Raw genomic sequence first — 21,040 nt, 5'->3', positions numbered from 1 at the left:
GTCTAAGTTATGGTCCATAACTTAGTGCTTATAAAGACAAGAAGAATGGAGAGTTTATGGGATCAATCTTTCCTCTAATGATAGATCTTAGTGGTAGAAATGGTGTTGAGGAATCCCCATTAGTTAGGTTCTCGGTGAGCTGTGGGTGCTAACTACCTGGCCAGCCCCATAAGGGGGCCTTGAAGAAGTGCAGCAAGGCCTGGAAAAACTTCTGATTTGAGAGATGTTCAGTGGTCATCTCCCTGTTTTCCCTCTTATTTCTTTGATACATGATAATCTTTTTCTCCTTTAAATTTAAGGTTCCTCAGAAAATTTTGAGTAAATGGGAAGCCAGTGTTGGTCTTGCTGAACAGTATGATGTTCCCAAAGGGTCGAAGAACCGAAAGTGTGTCACCAGTTCAATCAAGTTGGACAGTGAGGAAGATATGCCATTTGAGGATTGTACAAATGATCCTGAATCAGAACATGACCTGTTGCTTAATGGCTGCTTGAAATCTCTGGCTTTTGACTCAGAACATTCTGGAGATGAGAAGGAAAAGCCTTGTGCTAAGTCTCGAGCCAGAAAGAGCTCTGATAATCCAAAAAGGACTAGTGTGAAAAAGGGCCACATGCAATTTGAAGCACATAAGGAAGAACGGAGGGGAAAGATTCCAGAGAACCTTGGCCTCAACTTTGTTTCTGGGGATGTATCTGATAAGCAGGCCTCGAATGAGCTTTCCCGAATAGCAAACAGCCTCACAGGGTCCAGCACTGCCCCGGGAAGTTTCCTGTTTTCTTCTTGTGCGAAAAACACTGCAAAGAAAGAATTTGAGACTTCAAATTGTGACTCTTTACTGGGCTTGTCTGAGGGTGCCTTGATCTCTAAACGTTCTGGGGAGAAGAAGAAACTCCAACGAGGTCTGGTATGTAGTTCAAAAGTGCAGCTCTGCTATATTGGAGCAGGTGATGAAGAAAAGCGAAGTGACTCTGTTAGTATCTGTACCACTTCTGATGATGGAAGCAGTGATCTGGATCCCATAGATCACAGTTCAGAGTCTGATAACAGTGTCCTTGAAATTACTGATGCTTTTGATAGAACAGAGAGCATGTTATCTGTGCAGAAAGATGAAAAGATAAAGTACTCTAGGTATCCTGCCACAAACACTAAGGTAAAAGCAAAGCAGAAGTCCCTCATTACTAACTCACATACAGACCACTTCACAGATTGTACCAAGACAGCAGAGCCTGGAACTGAGACATCTCAGGTTAATCTCTCTGATCTTAAAGTGTCCACTCTTGTCCGCAAAACCCAATCAGATTTTAGAAATGATAGTCTCTCTCCAAAATTTAACACACCGTCAAGCATTTCCACTGAGAACTCACTAATGAAGGGGGGTGCTACAAATCAAACTCTCTTACATTCAAAAAGCAAACCCCCCAAGATCCGAAGTATAAAGTGCAAACATAAAGAAAATCCAGTTGTTTTAGAACCTCTAATTACAAATGAGGACTGCAGTTTGAAATGCTGTTCTTCTGATATCAAAGGCTCTCCTTTGACTAGCATTTCCAAAAGCGGGAAAGTGGATGGACTAAAACTACTGAGCAACATGCATGAGAAAACCAGGGATTCAAGTGACATAGAAACGGCAGTGGTGAAACATGTTCTGTCAGAGTTGAAGGAACTCTCTTATAGATCCCTAAGTGAAGATGTCAGTGACTCTGGAACATCAAAGCCATCAAAACCATTACTTTTTTCTTCTGCCCCTGGTCAGAATCATATACCTATTGAACCAGACTACAAATTTAGTACGTTACTAATGATGTTGAAAGATATGCATGATAGTAAGACCAAGGAGCAACGGTTGATGACTGCTCAAAACTTGGTCTCCTATCGGAGTCCTGGTGTTGGGGATTGTTCTACCAGTAGTCCTGTAGGGGCTTCTAAGGTCTTGGTTTCAGGAGGCCCTACTCAGAATTTAGAAAAAAATGAAGATGGCACTCAGGACCCAATCCGTCCTAGCCCTAGTGGGGGTGACTCTACACTGTCTGGGGAGTTGTCTGCCTCCCTGCCTGGCTTAATGTCTGACAGAAGAGACCTCCCTGCTTCTGGCAAAAGTCGTTCAAACTGTGTTACTAGGCGCAACTGCGGGCGATCGAAGCCATCAGCCAAATTGCGAGATGGTTTTTCAGCCCAGATGGGAAAGAACACAGTGAACCGTAAAGCCTTAAAGACAGAGCGCAAAAGAAAATTGAACCGGCTTCCAGCTGTGACTCTTGAGGCTGCACTGCAGGGAGACAGAGAGAGTGGGGGTTCAGAGAAAGGCTCCTCAAGGGGTGGGGCAGAAGACCCTGGTAAAGAAGAACCCCTTCAATTAATGGGCCATTTAACAAATGAAGATGGTGCCCATTTTTCCGATGTTCGTTTTGATAACAAAGTCAACCAATCTGACCCTGATAAAATTCCTGAAAAAGGCTCCTCTTTTGAAAACAGAAAAGGCCCAGAGCTAGATTCTGAAATGAACAGTGAGAATGATGAACCCAATGGTATAAATCAAGTGGTGCCTAAAAAGCGGTGGCAGCGTTTAAACCAAAGGCGCACTAAACCTCGTAAGCGCACTAATAGATTTAGAGAGAAAGAAAATTCTGAGGGTGCCTTTGGGGTCTTGCTTCCTGCTGACCCTGTAAAGAAGAGGGATGAGTTCCCAGAGCACAGACCGCCTCCTTCGACGAACACACTAGAGGATGCACTGACAGATCCAAGTCATGACGGCCGCTTAGATTCAATTGGGCCGTGCTTGAATGTTTGTGATAAATCCAATGCCAGCATTGTGGGGATGGAAAAGGAGCCAGGAATTCCCAGTTTGACTCCTCAGCCTGAGCTCCCCGAACCAGGTAAGGACTCTTGACTGATAGAAAGCGATCAGAGGAAGTGATGATAATTATGCCCTTCTGAAGTTGGTCTGTTTTTAATGGGAGGACTAAGCGTAAATTGAGAAGGAAGGATTATTACTTGAAGTGAAGAAGGGGCTTTTTGTAGAAGGGTCTGAATTTTGAGGACCAGGTTTCCAATATTTTCAGAAATTGTTTTACCAGAAGCTTTTTTTTTTTTTTTTTTTAATAAGCCTCAAGAATATTTTGTTTCTGATCCCCATTTCCTACCTTTTAAAATCTATGAACTTTTTGGGACTCAGTCTGGTACTGTAGGTAATTGAGAGGCTCTGAGCCTAAGATTTAAATCCAGTCATTAGTGCATAGAAAGCAACTAGATTTTATTGAATGTTAAGCTGCCTTTGACCACAACTTAAGGAAGGTCCACCTGTTATGTAGACAAAAGGGCCATGCTTTTGAAAGACCGAAAACGTCCTGTAGTACTTGTTTGAAGGCCTGAGATGTCTTATATCCCTTCTGGAATGAAGTTTGAGGATAAATTTTAAAAACCCTGAAGTACCAGGGTATCCTACCTTAGAAGCAGAAGGAAAACAACACAAGTCTTTCAAGATAACTATACAGTGCAGTTATTGCGGATAAAACTGACTGTCCTTAAAAATAAGATTTCTCAAAGTTGTTTACCACAGTAGATTCTGTTTTCTAAGAGCTTTATTGAGATGTAATTCGCATACAATAAAGTTCAGCTTTTTAAAGTTTATACTTCAGTGGTTTTAGTATATTCACAGACTTGTGCACCCAGCAACATGATTAATTTTGGAACATTTGTATCACCTTGGAAAGAAACCTTGTACCCTTTATCAATCTCCATTTCTCCTCAATCTATAGATTTGCCTATTCTGTACATTTCATATAAATGGAATCATCAATATGTGGTACTTTGTCTTTGGTTCTTTTACTTAGCATGTATCAATGCTTTATTTTTATTGTGCTAAAAACATGTAAATTTACCCTCTGAACAAGTTTAAAGTGTATATTACAGTATTAACTGTATGCACATTGTTGTATAACAGGTTCTAGAACTTTTCCATCTTGCATGTCTGAAACACTATACCCAGTGAACAACAGCTCCCCGTTTCCTTCTTCCCTCAGGCCCTGGCAACCCCCATTCCTCTTTCTGTTTTTCTGAGTTTGATTACTTTAGAGACGTCATATAAATGAAATCATGCAGTATTTGTATTTTTGTGATTAGATTATTTCACTTAGCATAATGTCCTCAAGGTGCATCCATGCCCTTGCATATGACAGGATTTCCCTCTTTTTTGAAGCTGAGTAATAGTCTATTTTGTGTACATATCACATTTTTTTAATCCATTCCTCTCTTAATGGACATTCAGGATCAGACATTTAGGTTGTTTCCATATCTTGACTCTTGTGAATAGTGCTGCATTGAACATGGGTGTGCAAATTATCTTTTTGCGATTGTGTTTTCAGTTCTTATATGCACCCAGAAGTGGGATTGCTAGATCATATGATAATTCTATTTTTAATTTTTTGAGGAACCTCCAAGCTGTTTTCTGTAGTGGCTGCTCCACTTTACAATCCTACCAGTAGTGTACTAGGGTTCTAATTTCTCCACATCCTCGCCAACATTTACTTTTATTTTATTTTAGTTTTTTAAGATTGGCACCTGCGCTAACATCTGTTGCCAATCTTTTTTTTTTTTGTCTTCTCCCCAAAGCCCCCTGTACTAGTTGTATATTGTAGTTGTGAGTGCCTCTGGTTGTGCTATATGGGATGCCGCCTCAACATGACCTGATGAGTGGTGCCATGTCCGTGCCCAGGAGCCGAACTGACAAAAACCCTGGGCAGCCGAAGCGGAGCGCGCGAACTTAACTACTCAGCCACGGGGCTGGGCCCAGTGTTTTCACTCTTTTAATTGTTTCCTTTGCTGTGCAAAAATTTTTAAGTTTGTTGTAGTCCAGTTTGTTTATTTATGCTTTTGGTGTCATGTCAAAGAAATCATTGTTCATTCCAAAGTCATAAACCTTTTCTCTTATGTTTTCTTCTAGAGTTTTATAGGGGCTGGCCAGGTGGCACAGCAGTTAAGTTTGCACATTCCGCTTTGGCGGCTTGGGGTTCGCCGGTTCGGATCCCGGGTGTGGACCTGGCACCGCTTAGCAAGCCATGTTGTGGCAGGCGTCCCACATATAAATTAGAAGATGGGCACAGATGTTAGGTCAGGGCCAGTCTTCCTCAGCAAAAAGAGAAATCTTCCTCAAAAAAAAAAAAAGAGTTTTATAGTTTCATGTCTTAGATTTAGGTGTTTGATCCATTTTGAGTTACTTTTTGTATATGGTGTGAGATAAGGGTCCATCTTCATTCTTTTGCATGTGGATATCTACTTTTCTCAGCACCATTTATTGAAGAGGCTATCCTTTCTCCATTGTGTAGTCCCAGCACCTTTTGTCAAAGATAATGTAACCATACATGCAGGAGTTTATTTCTGGGCTCTCTGTGCTGTTCTATTCATCTGTATGTCTGTCTTTATGGCAATATATTATTTTGATTACTGTAGTTTTGTAATATGTTTTGAAAACAGAATGTGTGAGATCTTCATCCTTGTTCTTCTTTATCAAGGTTGTTTTGGCTATTTGGGGTCCTTTTTAGATGCCATGTGAATTTTAGGATGTTTTTTTTTCTATTTCAGTAAAAAATGCCATTGGGATTTTTTGATACGGATTGCAGTGAATCTGAAGATCGCTTTTGGGTAGTATAGACATTTTGACAATATTAAGTCTTTCAATCCATAAACATGGGTTATCTTTCCATTTATTTGTGTCATTAATTTCTTTCAGCAATGTTTTGTAGTTTTCAGTGCACAGCTCTTTCACGGTCTTGGTTAAGTTTGTTCCTAAGTATTTTATCGTTTTTTTATATTATTATAAATAGGATTGTTTTCTCAGTTTCCTTTTTGAATTGTTCATTATTAGTGTATAAAAATGTGTATTAGTATATATATAAAATATAAAATAAGTAATACATAAATATATATTTTTATATTTATATAGTTTTATTTTATTATATAAATTATATAATATATAAATTATAGAAAAATATGAATTATAGAAAAATTATAGAGAAATATTTTTACATTACATTATATACATTGTATATTACATACATTGTATACAAATGTATATTAGCGTATCAAAATGCAACTGATGTTTGAGTGTTGACTTTTGTATCCTGCAACTTTACTGAATTTGTTTATTAGTTCTTATAGTTTTTTTGTGGAATCTTTAGGGTTTTCTACATATAAGATGATGTCATCTTCTTTTTTTTTTTTTTTAAAGATTTTATTTTTCCTTCTTCTCCCCAAAGCCCCCCGGTACATAGTTGTATATTCTTAGTTGTGGGTCCTTCTAGTTGTGGCATGTGGGACGCCGCCTCAGCATGGCTTGATGAGCGGTGCTACGTCCGCGCCCGGGATCTGAACCGACGAAACCCTGGGCCGCCAAAGCAGAGCACACGAACCCAACCACTGGGCCACAGGACAAGGCCCAGATTATGTCATCTTTGAACAGATCATTTTACTTTTTTCTTTCCAATTTGGATGCCTTTTATTTCTAGTTATTGCATAGGAGCTCTGTTTTGGACTTCCAGTACTGTGTTAAATAAAAGTGGCAAGAGTGAATATTCTAGCCTTGTTCCAGATCTAAGAGAAAAAGCTTTCTGTGTTTCACCATAGAATATCATGTTAGCTGTGGGATTTTCATATATGACCTTTATTATGTTTAGATAATTTTCTTCTATTCCTAGTTTGTGGAGTGTTTTTATCAGGAAAAAGTATTTAATTTTGTCTACCTTTTTCTGCATTAGTTGAGATGATCATGTGATTTTCTTCATTCTGTTAATATGTTGTATTAGGTTTGTTGACTTTTGTATGTTGAACCATCTTTCCATCACAGGGATGAATCCCATTTAGTCTTGGTGTATAATCCTCTTAATGTGCTGTTGTTGAATTCAGCTTGCTAATATTTGTTGAGGATTTTTGCATCAATATTCATAAGGGATATTGGTCTGTTTTTTGTATGTGTGTATTTGTCTGGCTTTGGTATCAGAGTAATGCTCACATCATAAAATAAGTTGGGAAATGTTCCCTCCTCTTCAGTTTTTTTGGGAAGAATTTGAGAAGGTTTGGCATTAATTTTTTTTTTCTTTTTTTGAATGCTTGATAGATTTCTTCAGCAAAGCCCTTTGGTCCTGGGCTTTTCTTTCTTGGGGGATTTTTATGACCCCTTACTAGTTCCGATTTTCTTCATGATTCAGTCTTGGTGGATTGTTTGTTTCTAGAAATTGATCCATTTCTTTTAGGTTAGTTTGTTGATGTATAATTGTTCATAATATTCTCTTAGAATTCTCTTTGTGTTTGTGGCATCAGTTGAAATGTCTCCTCTTTAATTTCTGGTTTAGTTTGTGTCTTCTCTTTTTTTTTCTTAGTTAGTCTATCTAAGGTCTTACCAATTTTGTAGATCTTTTCAGAAAATCAGCTCTTAGTTTTGATTTTTTTTTTTTAAGATTATTTTTTTTTATTTTTTCCTTTTTCTCCCCAAAGCACCCCGGTACATAGTTGTATATTCTTCGTTGTGGGTCCTTCTAGTTGTGGCATGTGGGACACTGCCTCAGTGTGGTTTGATGAGCAGTGCCATGTCCGTGCCCAGGATTCGAACCAACGAAACACTGGGCCGCCTGCAGTGGAGTGCACGAACTTAACCACTCGGCCACAGGGCCGGCCCCCAGTTTTGATTTTTTTTTTTAATTTTCTTGTTTATTTCTGCTCTAATATTTTTTACTTCCTTCCTTTTGCTAATTTTGGGCTTAGTTTGTTTTTCTTTTTTTCATTCCTTGAGGTGTAAAAGTAGGTTGTTGATTTGAGATCTTTTTTCTTTTCTTTTTTTTTTTGAGGAAGATTACCCCTGAGCTAACGTATGCTGCCAATCCTCCTCTTTTTGCTGAGGAAGACTGGCCCTGAGCTAACATCCATGCCCATCTTCCTCTACTTCATATGTGGGACGCTTACTACAGCACGGCTTGCCAAGTGGCGCCATGTCCGCACCCGGGATCTGAACTGGCGAAACCCTGGGCCGCCAAAGCTGAACGTGCACACTTAACAGCTGCACCATGGAGCCAGCCCCCTGAGATCTTTTTTCTTAATGTAGGTGCTTCCTGCTGTAAACTTCCTTCTTAGTATTTCTTTTCCTTCATCCTATAAGTTTTGGTATATTGTGTTTTTGTTTTCATTTGTCTCAAGATATTTCTAATTTTTCTTGGAATTTTTTCTCTGACATTGGTTATTCAAGAGTGTTAATTTCCACATATTTGTGAATTTTCCAGCTTTCCAACTGCTGTTGATTTCTAGTTTCATTCCATTGTGATTGGAAAAGATACTTGGTTTGATTTCAGTCTAAAGTTTGTTAAGACTTGTTTTGTGGTTTATTATGTGATCTCTCCTGGAAAATTTTTCATGCGTGCTTGAGAAGAATGTGTGTTCTGCTGCTATAAGCTGGAGTGTTCTGTTCATGGCTTTTAGATCTACTTGGCCTATAGTGATATTCAAGTTCTCAGTTTTCGTATTGATCTTCTGTCTCGTTGTTCTATCCATTATTGACAGCTGGGTATTAAACTCTGCTATTACTGTTTTACTCTATTTCTCCTGTTGATTCTGTCCGTGTTTGCTTCATATATTTGGGTGCTCTGATGGTACGTGTATGTACATTTATAATTGTTATCTTCTAAAATATGTTTATAATTGTTTATCTTCCAGGTGAATTGACCCTTTTGTCATTATATAATGTCTTTATTTGTCTCTTGTGATAGTTTTGACTCAGGTCTTTTTGTCTAAGTATGACCACCTCTGCTGTCATTTTCATGTAATATCTTTTTTGATCCTTTCAATTTCAGCCTACATGTATCTTGTAGACAGAATTTAGTTGCATCTTGTTTCTTTATTCCATTTAGACACTCTTTGTCTTTTGATTGAGGAGTTTAACTCATTTACATTTAAAGTTACTATTCATAAGGAAGGACTTATTTTTGCCATTTTGTTAATTGTTTTCTGTCTTGCAGCTAATTAATTTCTCTTTTCTTCTCTTGCAGCCTCCCTCTGTATTTCTTTTTTTTTGTATCGATGTACTTTGATTCCCTTCTCATTTTATTTTGTGTGTCTTCCACGGGTGTTTTCTTTGCGGTTACCATGGCACTTACATAAAACATCTTATAGTTATAACAATCTCTTTTAAGCTGATAACCATATAACTTCAGTTATATACACAAATTCTACTCTTTTATATCTCCCCACTCCCACTTTCTTATTGATGTCACAAATTACATCTTTATGTATTATGCGTTCATTAACATAGTTTTATAATTAGTTATTTTTAATGCTGTTGTCTTTTAAATTACATATCAGATTTAAAATGCTTTATGCACCACCACTACAATATCACAGTATTTTATTTGTCAATATATTTACCTTATCAGCTATTTTTATGTTTTTATGTGCTTTGGTGTTGCTGTCTAACGTCCGTTTGTTTCAACTTGCAGGACTTCTTAAGCATTTCTTAAAAGGCAGGTCTAGAACTCCGCTTTTGTTTGTTTTAGAAAGTCTATTTCGCCTTCATTTTTGAAAGACAGTTTTGCCAGATACAATATTCTTAGTTGGCATTTTTCTTAATTTTAGCACTTTGAATATATCATATCACTCCCTTCTGGCCTGTAAGATTTCTGCTGAGAAATCCATTAGTAAGGTAACGTGAGGTCTCTCTTTGCCTGGTTGCTTTCAAGATTCTCTGTCTTTGTCTTTTGACAGTTTGATTATAATGTGTCTCAGTGTGGTCCTCTTTGGGTTCACCCTGGTTGGAGATCTTGAGCTTCTGAATTTGGATGTCCATTTCCTTCCTCAGGTTTGGGAAAGTTTTGGCCATTATTTATTCAAATAAGCTCTCTGTCCTTTTCTCTCTCTCTCTTCTTTTGGAACTCCCATAATGTGTGTATTGGTCCACTTGATGGGCTCTACAGGTCCCTTATGCTTCAGTTTTTTCATTCTTTTTTCTTTTCGCTCCTCTGACTTGACAGTTTCAAATGACTTGTCTTTGAGTTTGCTGATTCTATCCAATGTTTGATTAAGTCTGCTGTTGCATCTTTCTGGTGAATTTTTCAATTCAGTTATTGTGTTCTCTAGCTTCACAATTTCTTGTTTAGTTCTTTTTTTATAGTCTCTTTCTCTTTGTTGATATTCTCATTTGTTGATGTTACTGTTTTCTTTACAACAGTTATTTTGAAGTCTTTGGTAATCCATAGATCTCTGTTGCTTTCTGGAAATTTATTTTGATCCTTTGATTGGGCTGTTTCCTTGTTTCTTCATGTACTTTGTGATTTTTTGCTGAGTTTTATGCATTTGAATAAACAACTGCTTCTTCCAGTCTTTATGGACTGACTTTATACTGGGGAAGACTTTCACCAATCAACTTGGCTAGAGATTCTAGGAATCTAGAATCTTTTTTGGGTGATATGGTTCTCTAGGCTTGTGTGTAATTTCCTAATTAGGGAAGTTTGTCTATTTCCTTCAGGAGCTCATAATCTCTTGCCCCCTCTAGTGTTTTTCTGCAGTACTACAGGCTTGCTGGTGCTGTTGCAACACTTCCCCACTCCTTTTCATTCTCAGTGCTCCCCAGGTATCCAAAGCCTGTTGGCTCCCCATGAGCTCCCAGAGGCAGACTAGACAGATACTGGTCTCTTGGGCTGTTCTCCAAAACTCCAGCTTGCCAAATGTTGGCTCCCCTTTTTCCCTATCTTTCTAGAGAGAAACCATGAGTTCAGTGCCTTCTCCCCATCTCACCAAGCTGTGCTGGCCTCTGCCTCATTGCATGCCCTCTGGTTCTGCAGCATGCGGCCCACTCTCCCTTTTTTTTTAGCAGCCCCTAGGAATCCAAACTATGTAGGTTCTGGTAGTGTTCCCAGTCAGGTTAGACAGGAACTGGTCCCTTGGGTAAGCCTTTGAAAAGCTGGAGTGTTGGACACATGCTTGCCCCCCTCCACCAAGGAGCCTTGAAGGGGAGCTCAATGGAGCTTGCTTTGGGAGTAGCAATCTCAGATAAAGTGAATTGGCTTTTTTAACCCAATTCAGTGCTGTTGTTCTTGGCTTTGCACTTGTCTGGGGTACTGCAACTTCTTAACTGATTTCTAGAGTACTCATAAAGGTCGCTTGATGCATATATTGTTGTTAATTGGTGTCTATGTGAGGGAAATAGTGTGAGGACTTCCTATTCTGCCATCTTGCTGCTGTTGTCATTCTTGTTTCATGTCTTTTTAATGCCAAATAATATTCCATAGTATGAATAAATCATATTTCATTTGTTCTTTCATCAACTAATAAGACATTTGGGTTGTTTCCACTTTTTGGCCTTTATGAATAATGCTATTATGAACATTTGTATGCAGTGTTTTGTGGGGATATGTTTTCATTTCTACTGTGGATATACCTAGGAGGGGAATTGCTGGGTCATTTGGTATACATATATATATATGTATGCGTAATTTTTGAGGAACTGCCAGACTGTTTTGCAAAGGTGTTTTACTATGTTACATTCCAACTGGAAATGTGTGAGTGTTCTAGTTTCTCCACTTCTTCACGCACACCTACTTGATATAGCTGTCCTAGTCGGTGTCAAGTAGTATCTCATTATTGTAGTTTTGATTTGCATTTCCCTCATGGCTAATAATGTTGAGAATCTTCTGGGTTTTTTTCGTGATCAATTGTAAATCTTCCTTGGAGAATTATCTGTCCAGATCCTTTGCCGATTTTTTATTTGGGCTATTATCTTCTTGTTGTTGAATTGTAAGAATTCTTTCCATGGTCTAAATACTTAAAGTCCATTATTAGATATGATTGGCAAATATTTTCTCCCATTTTGTGTGTTTATCTTTTACATACTTGGTTATGTCTTTTGAAGCGCAAGCATTTTTAATTTTGATCAAGTCTAGTTTGTCTACTTTTTCTTAGATTGCTTGTGCTTTTGATGTCATATTTGAGTAGCCCTTGCCCAGTCCGGTTGTTTTAGCACCATTTTTGGAAAAAGGTATTCCTTCCCCATTGAATAATCTTGGCACCCTAGTTGAAAATTATTTGGCAATAAATGTGAGGGTTTCTTTCTGGGCTCTCAGTTATTTTCTGTTGATATATCTGTCTATCTTTATGCCAGTACCACAGACTTAATTACTCTGTCTTTGTAGTTACTAATTATTGTAGCTTTGAAATTGAAAAGTGCTTTGAAATTGAAAAGTGCGAGTCCTCTACCTTTATCCTTTTTCAAGATCATTTTGGGTCCTCTGGGTCTTTCGTATTTCCATATTAATTTTAGGACCAGCTTGTCAATTTCTGCAAAAAAGCCAGGTGGGATTTTGATAGAGATTGTGCTGAATCTTTACGTCATTGGGCAGTGTTACCATTGTAACAATATTAAGTTTTCCAAACTGTGAACAAGGGATAGTGTTCATCTCTTTCAATGAGGTTTTGTAGTTTTTAGTGTGCAAGTCTTGCGCTTCTTTTGTTCAGTTTATTCTAAGTATTTTATTCTTTCCTGACGTCATTATAAATTGTTTTCTTTTTTTAAAATTTATTGAGGTCATAATGGTTTATAACGTTAGGTAATTTCAGGTGTACATTATTTACCAGTTTCTGTATAGACTGCATTGTGCTCACCACCAGTAGTCTAATTTTTACCCGTCACCGTATGTATGTGCCCCTTTACCCCTTCCTCCCATCCCCCAACCCCCTTCCCCTGTGGTAACCACTAATCTGTTCTCTTTATCCATGTGTTTGTTTATCTTCCACATATGAGTGAGATCATGCAGTTTGTCCTGCTCTGTCTGACTTATTTTACTTAACATAATACTTTCAGGGTCCATCCATGTTGTTGCAACAGGGATGATTTTGTCTTTTTATGGCTGAGTAGTATTCCATTATACACACCCACACACACACACACCTTTATCCATTTATCAGTTGATGGGCACTTGGGTTGGTTCCACGTCTTGGCTATTGTGAATAATGTTGCAGTGAACATAGGGGTGCACAAATCTCTTTGAATTGTTGATTTCAAGTCCTTTGGATAAATACCCAGTAGTGGGATAGCTGGATCATATGGTATTATTTTTAATTTTTTTTTAAAGATTGGCACCTGATCTATCATCTGTTGCCAATCTTTCTTCTTCTTCTTCTCCCCAAAGCCCCCCAGTACATAGTTGTATATTCTAGTTGTAGGTCCTTCTGGTTGTGCTGTGTGGGACACTGCCTCAGGATGGCCTGATGAGCAGTGCCATGTCCACGCCCGGGGTCCGAACTGGTGAAACCCCTGGCTGCTGAATTGGCGTGCGCGAACCCGGATCACTTGGCCACAGGGCTGGATCTCCATACTGTTTTCCATAGTAGCTGAACTAATTTGCATCCCCACCAGAAGTATTTGAGGGATCCTGTTTCTCCACATCCCCTCCAACATTTGTTATTTTTTGTCTTGGTAATTATAGCCATTCTGACAGGTGTAAGGTGATATCTCATTGTAGTTTTAATTTGCATTTCCCTAATAATTAGTGATGTTGAACATCTTTTCATGTGCCTGTTGGCCATCTATCTGTATATCTTCTTTGGAAAAATGTCTGTTCATAACCTTTGCCCATTTTTTGATTGGGTGGTTTGTTTTTTGTCGTTGAGTTGTATGAGTTCTTTATATATTTTGGAAATTAACCCCTTGTCGGATATACGATTTGCAAATATTTTCTCCCAGTTGGTGGGTTGTCTTTTTGTTTTCTTCATTGTTTCTTTTGCCTTGTAGAAGCTTTTTAGTCTGGTGATGAAATTGTTTTCTTAATTTCGTTCTTGGATTGCATTGCAAGTATATAGAAATATGGTTGGTTTTATATGTTCATCTTGTATGTTGCAACCTTGCTGAAGTCATCTTTTTTAGCTCTAATTGTTGTGACTTCTTTAGGATTTTCTATGTACATGATCATGTTACCAGCTAGTAGAGATACTTTTACTTCATCTTTTCTAATCTGGGTGCCTTTTATTTCTTTTTCTTGCCTAATTGCTGTAGCTAGAGCCTCCAGTGCCTTGCTGAGGATAAGTGGAGTGAACAGACATTCTTGTCTTATTCCTGATCATGGGGGAAAGCATCCAGTCTTTCACCATTAACTATGATGTTAGCTGTGATTTTAGTAGACGGCCTTTCAGGTTGTAGAAAGTTCCTTTATATACCTAGTTTGTTTACTTTGTCAAATTTCTTTTCTGTGTTTTTGAGATGAAAATTCCTTTGTATTTCTTTTATTCAACTAACGTGATGTATTCATTACATTGATTTTGTTGTTGGGGCTTGAATTATCTTGGCCCACCAGGCTGCAAATCCACAAGAGAGCCAGCCACAACTTGACAAGGATTTGTTCTGCCTCCTGCTCCCCTTCTGCTTTGTGCCGAGGCACTTTTCCTTGTGGTCTCCTAGAGGTTAGGATGTGGGATACTTCTGCTTCACCATAACTCTGAGGATGGAGCCCTTTGGGGCCCTAGTTTAGTGTCCTTTAAACTTCTGCCTCCTTCACTTTAACAGGATTGCCAAAAAGCCCTCAGGACAGAGTCAGTTTCAGTGCTGTTTATTTCTGTGAGGTTATTATTTTCTTTAGTTTTTGGTTTGTAGTTCTTCACAATCTTGTCAATGCTTTGCGTCTTTTAAGGTGGTTTTTAAAACACTTTATACGTTTTTATTTGTTTTAAACAGGAGGTTTGGGTTAAGTAGTTTGCCCTTATTATGAAGAGTTGTTTGGGTATTTGCTTTTTTTTTCAGAAACTCTTTTGCCTCTGAGGTTCCAAAACTAGGCATGACAAAGGCTAATCTGTATGAGAGGAATGATGTTGCTCTTAATACTGTAGTCCTTTGGGAAAATTCGCCATTTTGATGAAAAGGAGAAAACTGTACTTCAGCCTTAAAGAGGCTTGGCTTTTCTTATTTTCATTAAACAACTTTATTCAGGGTATAATTTACATACCATAAAATTCATACATTTTAAGTGTACAAGCAAATGATTCTTAGTAAATTTGCTTAGTTGTGCAGCTATCCCCATAAATCAGTTTTAGAACATTTCTACCACCCTAGTAAGAACCCGCTTATCCCATTTACAATTAGTCCATATTTGTACCCCTATTCCCAGGCAACCACTAATCTATTCGTTCTCTAGATTTGCTTTTTCTGGACATTTCTTATTAATGGAATAACAATACATGATCTTTTATCTTACTCTTTTCATTTAACCTAATGTTTTTGTGGTTTATCCATATTGTAGCATGTATTAATCTTTTGGGGTTTTTTTTGTTGCTGAATAGTATTCCCATGTATGGCTAGCCCGCATTTTATTTATCCATTCATCAGTTGATGAGAATGTGTGGGGTTGATTCGGCTTTTTGGGTATTTTATTATTTTAGCTGGTATGTGTACACTCTATATCTAAAGCTATTGCTAGACTTGTTCCATATGAGCAGTTTATCTCCATTCTCCACAGTAGGTCCTGGCTCTGTGTTAGGAATTAAAATGTATTTGCAAAGAAACTTAGTGGTGGTATACTTTGGCTCCTGCTCTTTCATAGTTGCTGTGTACCATGTATTGAGGTTTGCATGATTTACCCTCCTCTCCACTGGCTTTCATTATTTTCTAGCTTTTAATATTTCCCTTTAGTATCCCAAAGGTCATAGTCCTATTGTTCGTGATATTGTTTACCTTAGCTTGGCAAATCACTTCCTTTTGCCCTCAGTTGCCCATTTATAGAGTAATTGGATTAGGTGAGTTCTCCAGGCTCTTTCAACTCAAAAATGGTTTGACTGGGTGAGCAATCTAGTTTAGGTGAGAGTATAGGTGGGAGTGAGGGGTGGCAGGTGTAGTTGAGGAAGGGAAGAAACAAGAGCCTAGAAACAGTCAGGAAGCATCTTCCGTTTTAAGTCATTCACTTGTGACCAGGGTTTTCATTTACAGGGTATTATTCTGTTGTTCATTATAGGGGACAGTTGGTAAACCTTTCCTTAAAAGGACAGGTAGTAAATATGGCTTTGTGAGCCATAGTGTCTCTGTCACTCTCAACTCTCCCTTTGTAGCGCAAAAGCAGCCATAGACTATTCGTAAATAAATGAGCCTGGCTGTATTGCAGTAAAATTTTATTTACAAATACAGTCCCATTGGTAGTTTGCCAAACCTTAAAACTGTAAAAGATTGTTCTGTATAATTTTGGTGAGGAGCAATGCATGTGCGTGTATAGGAGCCTAATAGATGTGTCAGATACAGTTTCTCACATTAATTTCCAATCTTTCATGCTGTTTGCTGGTTTTCTGGTGGATATCAAGGAAGTAGTGAGCTGGAGGACTGAAGCTTAGTCTGAGAACTTACTCAGTGAGAGAAGAGAACCCAAAGATAGAGTAGGGACAGCATCTTCAAGAGGAAAGGGAAGAAAGATTATTAGCTCATGAAACATGCTAAGAAGACAAAGGAGAGAGCATAACCTGTCTAGGACTGAGATGCAATTAGTGTCGGAGAGCTAGTGATGGAGGGGGATGAGGGATATGATGTTGTGATAGCATAGGGACCTGTTTTAGTAAAAAGAACCCAATGGTTTCAGAGTTTGGACAGATTTTGGTTGGAGTCATGCCCTTGCCACTAAAATAATGGACTAACTTGAGTGCGCTTGGGCAAGGCACTTTCCTCTTTGAGCCTCAGTTACATTTTTTATAAAATGAGGATATCATAACCTACGTTGTGTATTGAAGTGAGGATTAGAGATTCATGAACGTTACATGGCTGAACCCATGACTTGCACATAGTAAACCCTTGTTATTCCCTATTATATCGTTGATCTTATTTCTGTTAAAAAATGTCATTGATGTCTGAAAACTTGGGTTCCATGTCTAACGGGAATATTTATTTTTAGTGCCATGGAGTCGCTAGCAACCCTGTGTACAGCAGAGTAGTAGAACCCTGTCCAGTCTTTTTACGCCATCCTCTCACCTTCCAGCACTGTATCAGACAATGCTCCGTTGCTGTTCTTAGGGTTTTCGTGACCAGTTTTTCCAAAAGTGGGTGGCCAGGTCCTTCTTCCTAGTCTGTCTTACTCTGGAAGCTCTGCTGAAACCTGTCCACTGTGAGACCCTGGTGGAATTTTAAATACCAGTGGCATAGCTTTCAGCATCACGGCAACATGTAGCCGCCATAGTATGACAACCAACAGCCAAGTGTGTGGATCCCTGACTGGAAATGAACCTGGGCTGCGGCGGTGAGAGCACCAAATTCAAACCACTAGACTGCAGGGCTGGCAATGGGAATATATTAAAGGCATAATCTATTTGCCTCAGAGAATAAAGTAATTACTATCAACTGTCATAGATACAGATGTATATATTCCAAGATGTGTTTTGGCTTATTTCTTTTCTCCAAGAGAGATTTTTCAGACATTATTATTTGAGGGGAGCATTTAAAGTAATTGCTTGGCTTATGATTTTAACTTCTTTTGAAATACTTGGTTGGGAAAAACTTATTGGGTCACTTACAGGTTTATTGCCTAAAACTGAGAAGTTAGGAAAATTCCAGTGGTTGCAAGGTTTGACTAGCCCCATAATTATTTTAGGAGCTCTGTAAGTATACAGTTTTGATAACTATTTCAGCCTCAACCATTAACTTTTTATTTTTTATTAAGACTTCTTTTCTTTTTTTTTAAGAGCAGTTTTACATTCACAACAAAATTGAGGGGAAGGTACAGAGATTTTCCATATACCCCCTGTCCACACACGTACATAGCTTCCCCCGTTATCAGCATCCTCCACCAGAGTGGAACATTTGTTACAATTGATGAACCTATATCCACACATCATAATCACCCAGAGTCCACGGTTTACCTTAGGGTTCACTCTTGGTGGTGTACTTTCTATGGGTTTTGGCAAATGTATAATGACATGTATCCATCATTATGGTATCATACAGAATATTTTCACTGCCCTAAAACTCCTCTATGCTCTACCCATTTCTCTCTCTCCCCATCCCCCACCCTGAAACCACTTTTTATGATCTCCATAATTTTCCCTTTTTTAGAATGCTATATAGTTGGAATTGTATAGTATATAGCCTTTTCAGATTGGCTTTTTTCACTTGGTAAGATACATTTAAGTTTCCTCCATGTCTTTTCATGGCATGATAGCTCATTTCTTTTTAGTGCTGAATAATATTCCATTGTCTGGATATACCACCATTTATCCATTCACCTACATCTTAGTTGCTTCCAAGTTTTGACACTTACGAATAAAGCTGCTATAAAAATCCACGTGTAGGTTTTTGTGTGGACGTAAGTTTTCGGCTCCTTTTACATTAACGTTAAATAATTAAACTAAATGTTATATTACTATGAAATTGCAGCAGTTAGAATTAGTAAAAAATTATTTCCCACATCTTGTCCTATTGAAAGTTTTATGGCTTGTTTCCATAATGCTAAAGAGTAAGATCCTTTGCCAAGCTTACTGTGCCCTATGACCTTTTTTTTTTTTTGGCCTCAAGTTTCACATTCCTTTTATTGAGAGAACGTCAGTATTACTACATTCAACAGAGTCAGGAACAGCTTCCTCTGAGGTCATCGTATAATGAAATGCCTTTTGCCCTTTTTTCTTTTTTATAAAGAAGAAGATTATCCCTGAGCTAACATCTGCTACCAATCTTCCTCTTTTTTTTCTGAGGAAGACTGGCCCTGAGCTAACATCAGTGCCCATCTTCCTCTACTCTATATGTGGGACGCCTACCACAGCATGGCTTGCCATGTAGTGTCATGTCTGCACTCAGGATCTGAACTGCCACCCCTGGGCCCACCAAATCAGAACGTGTGAACTTTAACCACTGTGCCACCCCGCCTTTTGCCTCTTGAGTAGACTGTATCCTGCATTTTCTAGGCATTAGCCTATGCTCCCAAAGAGCTTACAGTATAGTAAAATGACTATAGCTTAAGTGTATTTAAAATGCAACAGAATTTTATAGGGAAATTAGATATTTGTTTCACCATTAATTTAAAGAAAAATTTGAGGTGATACTTTATTTTGTCCATAAAACATGACAAGAGCTTTTTCTTTAAAGCAAGTACCCCAAATTTTATATTTTTATCTTATTTTCTGTCTTTGGCATACATTTTTTATGTCATTGAGATAATGGGGTGTATATATATATTTTTTGATAATTCTATTTAGAAATATTCCTCAGTTTTCTAATGTGAAGCTCACTTACAACCATGATATGAAGTGTGTGTAAAGTGCTTTTGAAATTCATGTGGTAGTGCTGATTAGGTAAATATTGTATCTGAATATCTATCTAGTATTCTGCATGATCTAGAGAGATGTTATTTCAAATAACTCATGATGTATTTTGTGACTATACCTGATCTTTTTTTTTGTTTTTTTTTAAAGATTTTATTTTTTTCCTTTTCCTCCCCAAAGCCCCCTGGTACTAGTTGTATATTCTTAGTTGTGGGTCCTTCTAGTTGTGGCATGTGGGACACTGCCTCAGCCTGGTTTGATGAGCAGTGCCATGTCCGCGCCCAGGATTCGAACCAACGAAACACTGGGCTGCCTGCAGCGGAGTGCGCGAACTTAACCACTCAGCCACGGGGCCAGCCCCCACTATACCTGATCTTTAATTTATATTTTAATATTAACTGTATCTGTCACTAAAAGGCAGTAGTTTCAATTTAATCTTTTTCTTAAGATCAGATGAGCTGTTTGTGTATGTATAGAGCAACCAAAGTTTCCCCCTCCGGACTTTTTGCATATGATTAACCGTAGCAAATCATTTTTAGCCTCTTGGAATTTAAGCGAGAGTGTTTTTGAGAGAGTTTCCCATTTCTGTACCTTTGTGAGTGCAGGGCTGGTTGCATGAAAACAGTGGGTTCTCTTCAAAGTTTTTGGTTAATACTGTACTTGTTTCTCCTCGTAGCTGTGCGGTCAGAGAAGAAACGCCTTAGGAAGCCAAGCAAGTGGCTTCTGGAATATACAGAAGAATATGATCAGATATTTGCTCCTAAGAAAAAACAAAAGAAGGTACAGGAACAGGTGCACAAGGTATGTTCCAACGTTTCAACAATCTTTTGTTGGTTATTTTAGAATACTGCAATTTTGCTTTCATTATCATGTTTTCATGGGACAATAACATCCTTACCGAGGATCTTGCTTTTTCAGTTTCTTATCTCTACCTTCTGATACAGTATTTAGCTTACACTACTTATACAGAAAATAGATAAATGAGTCCGTGTACTATGTGTGTATAGTGTGTATGTGTGTATATTCCTCTTTGCTTTCAAAGTGTATTTAATGATTGAGGAATATTGTTATGATAAAATGTTTAATAAAAAACATAGGCTATAAATATATATAGTATGATGCTAATTTTTTAAACAAATACTATGATACCTTATTTGCTGTATTAATTAATTTTTTTGTTTGTTTTTTGGTGTTTTTTGAGGAAGATTAGGCCTGAGCTAACATCTGCTGCCAATCCTCCTCTTTTTGCTAAGGAAGACTGGCCCTGAACTAACATCTGTGCCCATCTTCCTCTGTTTTTTCGTTTTTCTTTTTTCTTTTAATATGTGGGATGCCTACCACAGTATGGCTTGCCAAGCGGTGCCATGTCCTCACCTGGGATCCGAAGCGGTGAACCCCAGGCTGCCAAAGTAGAATGTGCACATTTAACCACTGTGCCATCGGGCCGGCCCCTGATTAATTTTTTAATTTGATTTCTTTAAACTGAAGTATTTTAAAGTAAATTAGAGACATTTTGTTGTTCTTGCCCTAAATAATTTGCACCTCTGATAAATAGAACAGGGGCCGGCCATGTGGCATAGTGGTGCAGTTCAAGGCACTCTGCTTTGGCAGCCTGGGTTCGCAGGTTCAGATGTCAGACGTGGACCTACAGCATTTGTCAGCCATGCTGTGGAGGTGACCCACATATAAAGTAGAAGAAGATTGGCACAGATGTTAGTGCAGGGCCAGTCTTCCCCAGCAAAACAAAAAACAAAAGAACATTTTCCTCCATAACTGATTTAACATTAGCAAATCTATTAC

At 38.2% G+C, this 21,040-nt stretch overlaps 1 protein-coding gene across 13 annotated transcripts in view; it reads left to right on the top strand.

Annotated features, from left to right (window-relative positions):
• Nucleotides 1-21,040, top strand: part of NSD1 (nuclear receptor binding SET domain protein 1) — a 167,199-nt gene that overhangs the window by 91,903 nt on the left and 54,256 nt on the right. For all 13 annotated transcript variants that reach the window (XM_070570273.1, XM_070570263.1, XM_070570269.1 and 10 more), the window contains 2 exons: nucleotides 300-2,871; nucleotides 19,917-20,041. In XM_070570273.1, coding sequence (XP_070426374.1) covers nucleotides 300-2,871; nucleotides 19,917-20,041 — 2,697 coding nt within the window. The remainder of the gene's footprint in view (nucleotides 1-299; nucleotides 2,872-19,916; nucleotides 20,042-21,040) is intronic.

The sequence above is a fragment of the Equus przewalskii genome, chromosome 13 (assembly GCF_037783145.1).
Source record: "Equus przewalskii isolate Varuska chromosome 13, EquPr2, whole genome shotgun sequence".
NCBI lineage: Eukaryota > Metazoa > Chordata > Mammalia > Perissodactyla > Equidae > Equus > Equus przewalskii.
This window is presented reverse-complemented; position numbering and strand designations above follow the sequence as displayed.